This window comes from Triplophysa rosa, linkage group LG12, assembly GCF_024868665.1.
Source record: "Triplophysa rosa linkage group LG12, Trosa_1v2, whole genome shotgun sequence".
Lineage (NCBI taxonomy): Eukaryota > Metazoa > Chordata > Actinopteri > Cypriniformes > Nemacheilidae > Triplophysa > Triplophysa rosa.
Genome location: NC_079901.1, coordinates 22,785,527 through 22,801,744, shown reverse-complemented (window position 1 = coordinate 22,801,744; position 16,218 = coordinate 22,785,527). Strand labels below are relative to the sequence as shown.

General features: G+C 40.6%; 2 protein-coding genes across 4 annotated transcripts in view; one reads left to right on the top strand and one right to left on the bottom strand.

The window, feature by feature from the left end:
• Positions 1–2,393, top strand: part of ptprq (protein tyrosine phosphatase receptor type Q) — a 40,078-nt gene extending 37,685 nt beyond the window's left edge. Inside the window, exons 57-60 of the mRNA XM_057347656.1 lie at positions 35–183; positions 319–454; positions 548–671; positions 891–2,393. Coding sequence (XP_057203639.1) covers positions 35–183; positions 319–454; positions 548–671; positions 891–928 — 447 coding nt within the window. The 3' untranslated portion in view covers positions 929–2,393. The remainder of the gene's footprint in view (positions 1–34; positions 184–318; positions 455–547; positions 672–890) is intronic.
• Positions 2,394–3,972: 1,579 nt separating this feature from the next.
• The window catches only part of iqsec3b (IQ motif and Sec7 domain ArfGEF 3b), a 28,924-nt gene continuing 16,678 nt past the window's right edge, over positions 3,973–16,218 (bottom strand). For 2 of the 3 annotated variants that reach the window (XM_057348498.1, XM_057348497.1), the window contains exons 10-15: positions 15,550–15,675; positions 15,362–15,461; positions 9,826–9,984; positions 9,412–9,501; positions 9,090–9,130; positions 3,973–6,473 (exon numbers count right to left, since the gene is read on the bottom strand). In XM_057348498.1, coding sequence (XP_057204481.1) covers positions 6,060–6,473; positions 9,090–9,130; positions 9,412–9,501; positions 9,826–9,984; positions 15,362–15,461; positions 15,550–15,675 — 930 coding nt within the window. In that variant the 3' untranslated portion in view covers positions 3,973–6,059. The remainder of the gene's footprint in view (positions 6,474–9,089; positions 9,131–9,411; positions 9,502–9,825; positions 9,985–15,361; positions 15,462–15,549; positions 15,676–16,218) is intronic. The other variant, XM_057348499.1, reaches the window with a different exon arrangement.

The window sequence follows — 16,218 nt, the reverse complement described above, 5'->3', positions numbered from 1 at the left end:
GATTGATGATCTCTCTCTCTCTCTCTCTCTCCAGCATGGTCACTACATGATTGTTCATCACTTCAACTACACATCATGGCCCGAACACGGCGTTCCGCAGTCCAGCTCCACTCTGATCCAGTTTGTCAAAGCGGTCCGTTCCAGCAGAAACCATGACAACACAACCATAGTCGTGCACTGCAGGTACACCAGACGCTATTGTCACTCAGCAGGGTTTGTTTAGCGCTGTCATGAGCTGCCCACCGTTCTTACAAGATCTACTGTACATACACAACACAGCATGTAGGAAGCTCAGCTGTACTGTATGTGTGTGTACAGCGCTGGTGTGGGCAGGACGGGTGTGTTTATAGCTCTGGATCACCTCGTTCAGCACGTGAGGGATCATGACTTTGTGGATATTTACGGTCTGGTTGCGGAGCTGCGCAGTGAGAGAATGTGCATGGTGCAAAACCTGGTAAAGCCTTCACAAACACTTCTTTTCCTGTTTATGTGGCAGACGCGGAATAGCGGTTGTGTGTTCTGATGTTGTTGTGTTCCTCTGGTTCAGGCTCAGTATATGTTTCTGCATCAAAGCACGATGGACCTGCTGACGGCTAAAGGAAACAGTCAGTCCATCTGGTTTGTCAACTACTCCGCACTGGAGAAGATGGATTCGTTGGATGCCATGGAAGGTATGTCTTTATAATTGGAAAGTAATTCTACATGATTGCATTCCTAGGCTAATAATGTCCTCGCATTCGGACTCGATTTGTTTCTATGGCGACGCTCGCAACGAAATGAGTCCATGTGTTTCTTTGGTGTTGATGTTGAATTGCTTCATTAACGACTGCGGGATGACTTCCTCTGACTCGGATCATGTGATGCATAAAGATTCTGTTTGATCTTCTCAGGTGATGTGGAGCTGGAGTGGGAGGAGACAACAATGTAACGTAAGGAAGCTTGTTTCCTGTCAGCTGTTCATCTTCGTCTGATGGTTGTGAGGAGAACCTCATGAAAGCCCCACGGACGCTGGGACTCGAGACCTCGGGGCCAAACAAAGAACATAAGAGGAGTGTAACGCTCTAATTCAGTAACAGACACACATTTCCTTCCCTAATCTGATCTCTTCTTTATATCTAGCAGACGGTCTCATCCATCAAAGGTTTTTCAAAGTTCTTCCATCATCTGTAATTCTTTTATTTCTACCTACGATACGTGATGATAACCTCCTACGTATGGACTCAAAGCGGAACAGACACCAATGCATTTGCTTTTAAAGACTGTGAGAGTTTAGAGCTGTACATGTAAAGAGCTGTATGTTTTATGGTGTTTAGAATGAAATCTAAGGAAACCGTAAGGAATTTTGTCCCGATTTGTGAATCAAACCATTTCTATGAAGAACGAATGGTCGGGAAACAATTATAATGGTTTTATTTTTGTTCTCATTGTTTGTTGTGAAATGATAAGATCATTTCATGTTTTTTTTCAATTGTCATTCACACTTCAAGTTGTGAGCGTGAGAACTGTTCACATATTGTGTGATGTTGTGTTCACAGCGAGAAAACGGCACTAATTCTTTGTACATGTTTCTTTGTCTTTTTCACACGTAAGATCTTTTTTTCCTGTGAGGTTTGAAAAACACTGTAGAAATCCATCAGGAGTAATGCCCTGTCATTTATATTTGACCACTGGATGATGAGAGACTTTGAAATAAACATCTTTTGTGAAGTTTTGCTCGGGCAGACTAAGGTACCGATTATCCATGTGAAGGAATTTGTAAATAATTACTTGATCAATCTTTTAGTTGTCTTTTCTTGCTTTATTCGCTGCGAGGTATTAACATTTGTGGTCTCACAAACTTAGTCAAATGACTTTGCTTTATCATTCATTATCAAGCCAAACTGTGTCAGGAGATGAAATACGTTTTGTTTGTGTGTATATTTGAAAGTATTTTTGTTTTGAAATATATTGCTTTTCTTCCAAAGACTGTTGCAGATGTTTTTCGAGTACAGTATCGTTTTTCATTACAGTACAACAGCGAATGTGTTACAAGATGGCACAAATAACTATTTAATAATGTAATAATATAAATTAACTTAGTAATGCAGATAGTTAGCCAAACTTTAAACTGCCAACAGCCCTTTAACAACATACAACATAGGTAATTGCACATTCATTTTATATAATGGAATTAAACTGATGTGGGGCGGTTGTTGTAAACATAGAAAATCGTTTAACTTTGGATGAGAAAGTAGGTTTGGTTAATTATTTTGTTTATTAACTTAATATTATGTTTCACGGTGACGTTGTGTGTAAAAAGTTGATATTTAATTTGTTTGAGTGGCAGTTTTCAGTTCCAGCTAATGGTGGTGTAGTTCATGTTTATTCATGTAAATAAATGCTAATGTTTATAATCAGAATCAGAATCAGAAGAGCTTTATTGCCAAGTGTGCTTGCACACACAAGGAATTTTCTTTGGTGTTGGAAGCTTCTAGTACAGACATTCAACACAATGACAATACAATATAATACGATTTACAGTCTAAAAGATTCTAAATTGTGCATATATAAAATAAAGACTATTTTACAGAAAATGGGGGATAATAACATATAAGAGACATTGTACCGGGTAGTATATAGTAGAATAAACATATTAACAGATTGTATGTACACTTGTGCAAATGGATAATTTAGTAAGTAGAGGTAGTGTTATATACATGTATACATAAGATGTAGATATAATAAGGCACAGTAGTGCACACTATAGGAGTAGTGGAAGTGGAATATTGCTCTTAAGGAGCAGTTATCTGTTTAGGAGGGAGATTGCCTGGGGGAAGAAGCTGCTTCTGTGTCTGGAAGTCCTGGTGTTCAGTGCTCTAAAGCGCCGGCCAGAGGGCAGCAGATCAAAGAGTTTGTGTGCTGGGTGTGTGGAGTCAATGATGATTTTTCTTGCCCTGTTTTTCACTCTGGAATCGTACAGGTCCTGAAGTGTGGGCAGAGGAGCACCAATAATTTTCTCAGCACTACGAACTGTCCGTTGTAGTCTTCGTAGGTCTGATTTGGTGGCCGAGCCATACCAAACAGTAATTGAAGTGCACAGAACAGATTCGATGACCACTGAGTAGAACTGGGTCAGTAGCTCCTGTGGTATGTTGAACTTCCTCAATTGACGGAGGAAGTATAACCTCTGCTGGGCCTTCTTTACAATGGAGTCTATGTGGGACTCCCACTTCAGGTCCTGAGAGATGGTGGAGCCCAGGAACCTGAATGACTCCACAGTATCCACAGTGCTGTCCAGGATGGTGAGGGGAGGAAGTGATGGAGGGTTCCTTCTGAAATCCACTATCATCTCCACTGTCTTGAATGCATTCAGCTCTAGGTTGTTTTGACTACACCAGGCAGCCAGCTGAGCAACCTCCTTTCTGTAGGCAGATTCATCACCGTCTTGAATAAGGCCAATGACTGTGGTGTCATCTGCAAACTTCAGGAGTTTGACAGAAGGGTCTGTAGAGGTGCATTCGTTTGTGTAGAGTGAAAATAGCAGTGGAGAAAGAACACATCCTTGAGGAGCTCCGGTGCTGATGGTACATGTGCTGGATTTAAATTTTCCCAAACTCACTAGCTGCTGCCTGTTCGACAGGAAGTTAATAATCCACTGACAGGTAGAGGTTGGCACAGAGAGCTGGGTAAGCTTGGGCAGGAGGAGGTCTGGGATTATGGTGTTGAAGGCCGAGCTGAAGTCTACAAACAGGATCCTGACGTAAGTCCCATTCATGTTTATTCATGTAAATAAATGCTAATGTTTATAATGAATTCTAATTAGTCAAATGTCAAGATTAATCAATGTGCCGGCACCATAAAAGCATGATGGATCCAGTTAACAGTATTAGAGAACATTTATCCAAACAATGACTTTACTCGTAACCGAGTACATCATAATTACAGCCAACATTATGCTATTTAAAAAAAAAAGAACAGGACCACAAACACCATTTGTTTTCCTTGTCTGCACGTTTAATGATTCAGCTATTGTGAAATTGCATTTACTGTACAGGATATGAATATGAGCGTATCAAGTATCTTTACGCTATATAAAACTTCATAATAGTGCTCAATACAAATATAGATTGTAAAAACCTGTGAGATTGGACCATTGCTTTGACCTTCATCAAGGTCATATTGACCCCAGTCAAAAGTGAATGACTTCAGACACATTCATTCCTCCTGGGTTGTGTGTTGTTTGAAATATATTTTGGAGAAGAATTCGCATTGAGATTGATGAGACTGAAACTAAGCCAAATGGATCTTAGAGTTTTTAGGAGTTCATGAAAGTTTTTCCAGAAAAAAAAGCAGTGAAGGTGAAGGCAATGAAGGTCAACAACTTTCCAGTCAGGGTGTACTTGGAAAGAAATGAAATGTTTTTTGGGTGTGTTCAGTGAATATGAAATGTCCTGGAACACATGACGGAGAGGAGATCTGTCTGATCATCAGCGTATCCTACACACAGCTGTGCAAACTATACAGTAAAGCTTTCGTCATCCTACTTCATGAATAAATAGATTTATAAATACATCATTTTTTGCTGCTTTTCTGTAGTATCTGTGTCCAAGCACAGAATGACATCATTTTAAATAATGCCTTGGAAAAACAATATATGCAAAATTAAAACTAGATATTGTGATTCAAAACAAACCAAATTAAAATAGTAACATAAATATTAGCATCTGACATATCCTCTTAATTAAATATCTGCACACAAACATATGAAGCCGTCGTGACATGCAATACAGAAAACATGACTTCTAAGTTGCAAATACATCATTCATAAATTTTTCAAAGATAATTTAAACAATATTAAAGTGACGAGGTTAAAAAATATACAATTTCTCAGTCATAGCCTGTAATATATATGTATATATATAACATTTAATATTTTCTTCGAGGTTGGATGTGCACCTGGTTATCACATGACGCTACCTGAGCACCACGCTGAATCACAGTTACACGCTACTGAGTCCACACTCGATAAACAGCTGGATATGACACATCATTACATCAGTGCCTTAAAATCTGTGTGACGTTCTAATAAAATAAATATTCTATTTTTATTTACACAAAGAAAGGAAAAGAATAACACACTTCTCAAGTGAAAATACAATTTGGAAACATTTTCATTGATGCATGTTATAATCTTAAAAAAAAACAAATAATAATAATATTCTAATTCACTTCAACAGATTCTAGAGTTGAAGATGTTTGTAGCGTTCCTTTAAAGCCATCATTAACATTACACAACGCTTAAAAGTTCAGCAGAATGAATATACAGAAATATATGAAAATGCTTCATTTCTGTTTGAAATAAATTAATAGTGTTACATATCAGTTGTCAATGTTGTACATTATAGCTTTTAAGAGTGTTATTTAAAATGAGGGCAATACTGCAAAAGCAAAATAACCCCTCCCCCAAAATGTTTGATAACCAATCACGTGACAGATATCTTTAGAAGCTAATTGGCTCTGGCCTGCGGGTGACATTGATTATTTCAGTATGTGCTAATGTGTTGCTACAGAACTTCATTACTCAAAATCCGTTTTAAACTGAAGGACTTTGAGATGAAGTTGTGGCAAGGTACCAGTTAGGGACGGCTATAAACATTAAAGGGTTTGTTTAAAAATGTCACAACCACACTTTCTATACTCTTCGATCTACGTGAATCTTGAAATCAAAATATATAAACACGTCATAAGAGGAAATGATAAACACGCAAAACAAGATGTGAGAAACCCTCCTAAACCTACTCTAGATCTACTCACTTTATAGATTCGCTTTTAAGGCCACGAGGACCCACAGTAAGAGTTTTACTCGAGTGTCTTTCCATACATACTTCACGATGGGCTGTTTGTGCAGTTTGGTTAAAGATTCATGAAAACGCTGTCGTTGTTCACTAGCCCTCACGATGTTCCAAACCTGTAGGCTGTTTTTCTTCTCGTGGACCTCAAAGAATATTTCTTAAACCAAAAGGCTTGGTCAAACCCAAAGGGTGAGTAAATTCTGGCGGAAGCATCTTTTAAACGCGCGCTCAAACCAGGCTGCGTGTCCCGCTGGAGTACCTGCGCTGGCTCAGCAGGTGGCGCGGCGGCGGAGGGGTGGGAGGGCAAAACTGATGCGGGTGATGATAAGGAGGCGGTGGCGGAGGGAGGGGCGGCTGCTGCTGCTGCGTGCCGCCCTCCCGCGACCTGGTGGGCGTGGAGACGGCCGACTGGATGAGGCGGTGGGCGGGGTTGTGGCTGAGGAACGCCTCCACGTGGCCGCGCCCGGCGGCGTCGACGACGATCACCTTGACGATCTGCTGACACTGGATGAGGGTGTCGGGGGAGATGGTGAGGGCGGAGCCGGGGGCGGGGCTAGGCAGGACGGCCAGCTGTTGCTGAGCGCTGGGTGGGGCCAGAGGAGAGCTGAGTTGGTACGTTTGGAGCCTGTTGTGAATTGACACCTAGTTTAGAAACAGCCAGAAGCAGGAAGCGTTATCAGCCTGGCCTGCTGCACTCTCACGGCCCTCTGGTGCGGAAAAACAAGACAAGGCCATGCCACACAGCATGCAGGCGGCAAACCACGGCACCACGACTTGCTGTGCGTCGTACGCACAGCGCAGCTGCAGTGGGTGAAAACTTGGTCACAATAAGTGCTTCACGCATTTAGCCATTTCTGTATTTTTGTTTAGTGAATCTTTATTTTGACAGAGCTGAATTTTTTTAAGGGATCTATTGAGAGAAATGCTATATAATATACATAATTATGTCTTCAGAGGTGTATAAAGATATTACATAATGAAGCGTTATGTTTTTATGATCTTAGAACGAGCTATTTCTATATCTACACACGCCGTATCTCCTTCAGAAAAGAAGCGAAAACGTGACGACATTTTAGCTCTGTGTCAGCCACCGTAGTGCTTCAAAATGGAGGGGAGCCGTTGGTTGCAATTCACAACCTCACCACTAGATGCTGCTAACTTACTGGACCTTTAATACAAATACCAAGGTTTAAACTGTGGTTTCTGGTTTAACCTTTTTTTGTAGTAAAACCGTTGTTAATTCGAAAATTCATATTCTGTATTAGGTATTGGGAGATAAATTAGTTTTACGTTAATGATGATTTCACTGGTGATTATGTAATATTAATCATCATTAAACATAATTTTCTGCATTGATGATCGTGATATGAATAATGAGCAGATATGAGTTTCACTTACTACTGTGCTGATAATCAGTGTTATATTTTTATCCATCTTTATCCACACCCGGCAACCCAACTCGATGGCTAATTTACACCTTGTGACTTATGTGTGTGTGTGTGTGTGTCATACCCTGAAAACACACTGATGTTTCTCGTGTCTTCACAGTATCATCAGCTATTTTCTCTCTGCTCTTTATTAACAACAGGAGTTAATCAATTCTACTGCAGAAAATATCGCCAATGGTCTTTTGGATTGACAAAAAAGGTTTTCAAACACCGCAATGTTTTTTGCCTGATGTATTTTTTTCAAAGATACTCTCGCTGCCTAAAACTGTCAAATCTGTGTATCTCAACTAATATCCTAACACTAATATACAGCCACATTTTCATTTAATCAGCATTTCTAGATGTATTGTGGCCATGACAAGATGCATGAAAACCAGATAAAAATCCAGGTCGTCACATAAAAAATGAACTTTTCCTAAATCCATGTACAAATACAGTATTACTGTTGTGTTGCTTAAAGTGAATCTGAACTTGTTTTCTTTACAGTATTTGAGGTCTGGAAAAAATACAGCGCATCTTTTATGTTATTTCACCTGTTCCTCCGGTTCTCATTTTCTGCAAATAGAAACAATATTTTTATTTGAAATTTGAGATAATGCTAGTAGTTCACAGAATGAAACAAAAATCATCGTTTTGCCTAAACGCATAACTATAAATAGTCATCTGAAAAACTGATTTTAAAATGGCCTCCTCGTTTTTTTGCGGCTGTATATTTGTCTCACAATGTTAAAGATGCTGTGATGTTTGATGTTTGCTATCAGACCATTTCTGTTCACACATCATACGAGTGCAAAATATTTTCCACCAACAAGGTTTGGGCACGTCTCCAGGTCATATTTGCCAGGATTTCAACAGCAGCTTCTGTTCCCGCATGGCTTCCATATGGATAAGTGCTGTTAAATTTAGAGCAAACGCCATATGTGTGAAGGCACTTATTACTGCGACATGTCTGGCTACATCTAGGACAAATTCCAAAACATCTAATAAGTAGAGTTTTAAAAATCTCACCCCATAACAACAACAGCAGCTGTATGTAGAGTGATAAACACAGCAAACACTAGAATAAGAGGCTATAGATGATAGATTATGAAGGACGGGGGGCTTGTGGTGGAGTTGTTATTGCTTTGCACTAGGGTGGCAGTGTGTGATGGCAAAGACACCGAGGGCAGGCGTCTCCGCTCTGATGAACTGAGGGGGTGTGAGGTTATCTCTGATTCTGCAAGGAGACGGCAATAACAACTAAATATACAATAAAACACACACACAGGAATACATGCCGTCACTACACAAACACATGCACATGTCATTTAAACATTCTAGGGGAAATTCACTTTTTTCAGGACAAAAAATCAGCAGTTGAAATAATGCTGTACTATCTTTAAATGTCCTTCTCTTCACCTCCCTTTAATGCAAGTTTTAATAATATATTGCATTTGCCTGCTGCAATAAATGTTATACAGTATTCTCCTGCAAATAGCAGGTGATGATACAGAAGAATACTATAGAGGAGTCGTTTAATTGGGCACATATCCCAACGCAGCGTGTAGTCAAGTACACTTCAGGTTTCGAAAGTGCCCATTCAGGTGCCGGCATGAAGCGATGCTGTGAAATATGTCAGATGACGGTCGTCTATTGCATTCTCCAAAACTCTCATGAAGCACTTTAAACCGACCTACAAGAGCAGGAATTGTGCCCGGCACAGATTTTGGTGTCTGTTCATTAGTGTGAATGAGGCAGTTGAAGACAGACAGCATGTCGAATGGTTTTATTCTTAGTGAATTCCCCCATGTGTGTCCAAACTGATACAAACCTCTACCGTGCTGCTTCCTGTTTTGTCATAGAAGTCATCACCTGTAATGCAAACACATCATCAAAAACAGTCTTCTTGCTTTGTGTAAGTGTGTGTGTGGATTCAGGTAGGTCCCCACGAAGAAAATAAAACCACAGATCCATCTACATACACAATGATGCGTATTTGAAATGGTAAAAATGCAGGTTTCTGTAAGGGTTTGATTTGGTTTACTGGTGTTGTTGGGGGAAAGGATAGAAAAAAGCATCAGGTCAATATAAAAACAGTTCAAGTCAAGTTCCCATGAAGATATCAAAGCAAACCTCTGTGTTTGTGTGTGTACCTGAAGCAGAACTCGGTCCGGCGTGGATGTCTAGCTGTGTTCCGTTCTTGTTGGTCTGATTTCTCACAACTTGTTGTCTTTCTAGTTCCCCTGAGATGCACATGAAGAATTCGCTTTAATCAGGGCAGAACATTCCCTACAGCAGTGACATTCACATCACAGAGAAAACTTTGCTTCACAATAATGAACGAACTGCTCAAAATAATTTAAATGACTAACAAAGCAAAAAATGTGAAAAATATGCACTCTTACATGTGTTATTTCTACAACCTTAAGTGCCGACGCTATACACTGTAATGTATATTATTTTTAGGTTATATAGTTATTTGGTTGGAGAAAATCAGATTGATACGACTAGAGGTGCTTAAAAGAGAAAATCTTCAAAAGGAATAAAAGGTTCAGAACTAGACTCACACTCGATGCGAATCTGCTCCATCTCGGCCACCTCGGCGATGCTCTCTCTCAGGTCCTCTATGAACTTGAGCAGCTCCTCAGCGCTCTGAGAACAGAAACTCACCACCTGCTTCTTCTCCGAGGAGAACGGAGACAATACCGTAATTCCATGAGGATAATCTGTAAAATCACACAACGCAAACATTACAAAGACTGACACTGAAAACGTTTGAGCAACTTTTAATTTTAACTGTCATGCATTGTGTTCATGAAGTCTATATTAGTGTGCAGTGTTGGGCAATAACGCGTTACTGTAGTTTGATTACTTTTTTGGTAACGGAGTAACGCGTTATAATTCCTAAAATTGTAATTAGATTATAGTTCCAAGATCATGTAACTATACATTACAGCTGCGTTACATCGTTTAATCATTTAAATTGTAAAAAGCGAAATAGCTCAAAGTCTGGATGCCTGCCTGTCGCACCCGCAACGTCATCAAACTGAAACGCGCCTGCGCGGAAAGTACTACCAAAGCCACTCCATGGAGAGCCTGCCACCTTAAAGGTGCAGTGAACTAGGACCACAATTTTAACCCGAGCTTTTGTTATATAAGAGGGAATCGTATTCAAGCGAACATCCTGTAAGTGTCAGACCTGAAAACGCCCAATTGTTACTGAAATAACAACTGTTATTGACACGAGGCTCAGCGAACGGCAGGTCCTGGAATGTACCTATAGATAGGTTGAACAGCGCCTCCACAGAAGAATATCAACGCCTACTTCTCGAGCCCCGCCCACTGGTTTGCGCATGACAGTACCTACTGAACACAAGCTGCACGGAACCAGATAGAGCGAGTGTAAGCATCATGCCGTTAAAGATCGCAAAATATTGTGCAGTGCCTGGTTGTGGAAGAACACAGTCGCTGCATAGCTTCCTTCGGATTCCGACAGTAGGAATGCGTGGTTGAAGTTCATTTTTAAAGACGTTCCAGCTCACGTGGGGAAAACATGGAGCGTTTGTTCGCTTCATTTCAACGCGGATTCCTTGAACAAGTCTTTGCGGAGAGACTAAAATGAAAAAGTAGTGCTGTGCCGTCAATATTGGATCCGATAGGAATGGCGCAGCAATCTTATGTGAGTAAAACATATTTGTACTACGCGTCACTATTGCTTTGTTAGAGATCGCTTGATATGCCCTGATAGTATTACCTGGGTGTCATGGCTCTGCTTCCTTAGTCATGTTTTTCTTGGTCCTGTAGCAGAGCCATGACAAAGTCTTTGGTTATGTGTGGAGAGAAACATATTGTTGTCCGTTTGACTATAATATACGTTCTCTCCAGTGTCTTGTCATTGGCCCCATTCCTCGTTATGTTTCCCTGAGTGTTTAATGTCCCACACCTGTCCCATGTCGTTATCCCTCGTTTGTGTTCCTATATTTACCCTCATGTTTCTTTGTCCTGTGCTCGTGGATTGTATTGTGTTCCTTGGATGTGCTACGTTGTGTTTGTTTCCTGCCCGTGTGTCGAGTCATTGATTTCGTGTGTGGATTACCCTTTTTCCCCTTGTGAGTTTTGTGTTCCTAACCTGTATTGTCGTGTTTAATGTTAGACGTTTGATCGTGTCCTTAGTTTAGTTTCACTGTTCTTGTTTTCTTTTTGCCCCCTCGTGGGAAGTCTTTTGTTTAATTGTATTAGCCTCTGTTTAGTTTTTTCCCCATTGTGGGTGTTTTGGTTTTGTGTTTTCGTGTAAATAAACGTCATTTGTTAACCCCCTCACTGCCTGCCTGCATTTGGGTTCTTCACCGCGCACCGTCGTGACACCTGGGGACCTCTAGTCATTTGTAACAATTGTAATCGGCATCTCTGTGATTTGGCGGGCTCATATGTCATTTTTCAAGGTTTTATCCACCGTTTGCGAATAATGGAGGCTGTTTTGAAGTGTTTTGATATTATTTCTGGTGCTGGGTCATTTTGGCCGGGAGTCTACCGTTTGTTTATTTATCATGAAAACTATAACATTTGAGACCCGTGATCGCGGTGATCTTCTGTCCGGTTCGCGGGTCTTAAATGCTGACATGTACGGTCATACATCACTAAACACCATACAACTATAGGCTACACAAACTATACGCAAAGCCTTGCCATCACATCCGGGAAATAAGTCCGTAAATTTGAGTAAAATAACGTTACGTGTCTAACCAAATTCACAGAAGGCTCCAACTAAGTCAACTACGCAAGCTGCTATCCAATCATAGCAGTGGGCGTTTACCTCCAAGTCTTCTATGCGGCACGCCCTTAAAAACCGAGCGTTTCTAGGGTAGAAAATAGCCTATTACTTATTGTTTTTGATGTTTTCGAATGTAAAAACCACGCGAACGTCATAAGTAGACATCAGACAATAGTATAAAACAATAAAAACGGCCAGTTCACTGCACCTTTAAGTTAAAAACTCGTAACAGTCAATGCTATCGCCGCGCGGAACACAGGCAAGGAGACTAGACACCGGATATGATTGGCTGAGGTGCCTCTCGTGATCGATGTTAGCCTTTATGCTCCAAATGTAAGTATTACAGACACATACATCTCCCTATCACAAGACAATCTTTGGTACTACCAGCGGAAACAAACTCACCATGGAGAGAGAAACGTATGCGTTCTGTAGCTGGAAATACAATCATTACTTTGAGTTTATTTCTGTCAAAGGCAAGAACATTGTTGTGCGTTGTCGGTCATGTGGAGGTAAGCAAAACCCTCTCTCGCGCGAAAAACCACCTGAAAGGGCAGCACAGCACGGTTAAACTTCTGGAGAAAGTGACGTCACCGGGCACGGAGAGCAATGAATCAACTTCTACTGTCGAGTGCCAGGCTGCTATTATCAACATGCTATGTTTTGTCAGACTAGTTTTTGCTGCTCTAACGCTGTTATATTTGTTAAATGGCGAAGAAATCATCATAGAAATATGCAGAAGCACTAGTTAAGATATACAAGTTATAAGAAACTAAGGAGAGACTTTTTACATTATGGAGTATGCAGGTTTAGAAATACTAGTTAACATATGAAAAAATGTTTGAAGTTATGTGTCAGAGTTGAATTATTATTATTATGTATGACAGGCTTTAGTATGGAATAAGCAGAAAGAATGTATTACAATAATTAAAGACGAGATAGAGTAGAGTATGCACTTCCCAATAAAGTTTAGTCTTGAGAAGGCTAAAGAGGTTATTTTGTGTTTTTGAGGGGTGGGNTTTAATGTCCCACACCTGTCCCATGTCGTTATCCCTCGTTTGTGTTCCTATATTTACCCTCATGTTTCTTTGTCCTGTGCTCGTGGATTGTATTGTGTTCCGTGGATGTGCTACGTTGTGTTTGTTTCCTGCCCGTGTGTCGAGTCATTGATTTCGTGTGTGGATTACCCTTTTTCCCCTTGTGAGTTTTGTGTTCCTAACCTGTATTGTCGTGTTTAATGTTAGACGTTTGATCGTGTCCTTAGTTTAGTTTCACTGTTCTTGTTTTCTTTTTGCCCCCTCGTGGGAAGTCTTTTGTTTAATTGTATTAGCCTCTGTTTAGTTTTTTCCCCATTGTGGGTGTTTTGGTTTTGTGTTTTCGTGTAAATAAACGTCATTTGTTAACCCCCTCACTGCCTGCCTGCATTTGGGTTCTTCACCGCGCACCGTCGTGACACCTGGGGACCTCTAGTCATTTGTAACAATTGTAATCGGCATCTCTGTGATTTGGCGGGCTCATATGTCATTTTTCAAGGTTTTATCCACCGTTTGCGAATAATGGAGGCTGTTTTGAAGTGTTTTGATATTATTTCTGGTGCTGGGTCATTTTGGCCGGGAGTCTACCGTTTGTTTATTTATCATGAAAACTATAACATTTGAGACCCGTGATCGCGGTGATCTTCTGTCCGGTTCGCGGGTCTTAAATGCTGACATGTACGGTCATACATCACTAAACACCATACAACTATAGGCTACACAAACTATACGCAAAGCCTTGCCATCACATCCGGGAAATAAGTCCGTAAATTTGAGTAAAATAACGTTACGTGTCTAACCAAATTCACAGAAGGCTCCAACTAAGTCAACTACGCAAGCTGCTATCCAATCATAGCAGTGGGCGTTTACCTCCAAGTCTTCTATGCGGCACGCCCTTAAAAACCGAGCGTTTCTAGGGTAGAAAATAGCCTATTACTTATTGTTTTTGATGTTTTCGAATGTAAAAACCACGCGAACGTCATAAGTAGACATCAGACAATAGTATAAAACAATAAAAACGGCCAGTTCACTGCACCTTTAAGTTAAAAACTCGTAACAGTCAATGCTATCGCCGCGCGGAACACAGGCAAGGAGACTAGACACCGGATATGATTGGCTGAGGTGCCTCTCGTGATCGATGTTAGCCTTTATGCTCCAAATGTAAGTATTACAGACACATACATCTCCCTATCACAAGACAATCTTTGGTACTACCAGCGGAAACAAACTCACCATGGAGAGAGAAACGTATGCGTTCTGTAGCTGGAAATACAATCATTACTTTGAGTTTATTTCTGTCAAAGGCAAGAACATTGTTGTGCGTTGTCGGTCATGTGGAGGTAAGCAAAACCCTCTCTCGCGCGAAAAACCACCTGAAAGGGCAGCACAGCACGGTTAAACTTCTGGAGAAAGTGACGTCACCGGGCACGGAGAGCAATGAATCAACTTCTACTGTCGAGTGCCAGGCTGCTATTATCAACATGCTATGTTTTGTCAGACTAGTTTTTGCTGCTCTAACGCTGTTATATTTGTTAAATGGCGAAGAAATCATCATAGAAATATGCAGAAGCACTAGTTAAGATATACAAGTTATAAGAAACTAAGGAGAGACTTTTTACATTATGGAGTATGCAGGTTTAGAAATACTAGTTAACATATGAAAAAATGTTTGAAGTTATGTGTCAGAGTTGAATTATTATTATTATGTATGACAGGCTTTAGTATGGAATAAGCAGAAAGAATGTATTACAATAATTAAAGACGAGATAGAGTAGAGTATGCACTTCCCAATAAAGTTTAGTCTTGAGAAGGCTAAAGAGGTTATTTTGTGTTTTTGAGGGGTGGGGGTAGTAATGTAATGAGTAGTGTAACTAATTACTTTTGAAATAAAGTAATCAGACCAGTAACTTGATTACTTTTAAAAGGAGTAATCAGTAATTTAATTACATTTCTAGAGTAACTTGCCCAACTGGCGGTGTGTGACGTGTAAGTCAGGGTGTGTGTGAGTGTGTTTGCGCGCGCGTGTGTGTGTTTGATTGCGTGCGTGAGTGAGTTTGTGTTTTTGCGTGCGTGCGTGGGTGTGTGTTTTCACGAGTGTGTTTGCGTGTGTGAGTGCATGTGTGTGTTTGCGTGCGTGAGTGTGTGTGTTTGCGTGTGTGAATGCGTGTGTGTGTGTTTGCGTGCGTGAGTGTGTGAGTGAGTGTGTTTGCGTGAGTGCGTGTGTTTGCATGTGTGTGTATGCGTTTGCTTGTGAATTTGTGTGCGTGTTTGTGTGTGTCCGTGTGCGTAAGTTCTTACACTCATTTTCAAACAGATGGAACTGCATGCCCAGTAAGCCCATGGCTTTGCAGAATGTATATGTGGCTGTACTCTTCTTCTTAGGACACAGCTTCAAAATCTAACATCACAGAGACAGAACAGCTTATGTTCAGCTGTTTGCATCCACACGTGATTACAGTACATGCACATGCATGCGTCTCTCTCACCACTATGAGATCATTGAAGAGAAAGACTTCCCTCTGATGTGATGCTTGTTTCTGCGGTTTGTTGACGTCTGTGACCTCATAGAGTCGACTGCAGCACACGAGCCTGCGGTGAGGGACCGACAGTATCTGAGAGAAAACGGAGAGATCAAATATTGAATGATTTCAATTCAGACACCAGCAGGGCACCGCTTCCGTTATCAGGAGAGGAAATGAAAACAAGAATGATGTGGAAGAAAAAAGAAAATGGATGGTTCACCCCAAAATGAAAGTTCTGCCATCATTTAATTCCCTCGTGTCTTTCCAGATCTGTATGACTTTCTTTCATCATGGAACACAAACGGATGCTCATGTTGCTCTTTGACAAACAATGAAAGTGGCTGGCATGTTATATTCTGAGACGTCTGGAGCCGAACTTATAGCTCTGTGTGTTAGAAATTCAATTCAGTTGAATTTATTTTTATTTATATAGCGCTTTTTACAATGTGTATTGTTTCAAAGCAGCTTTACAGGAGAAAAGAAAACGCAGAAAATGTTATAAATGTTTGAATGACATGATGAGCGCAAGATTTTTGTCTTTTTGGGTTTAAAAAATTAATATTTCATGCGGAGGTTCGCCGTGTTCTGAAATCTAAAATTACATTCTCAAAGTAATGAGCAGTTTACGTCTGA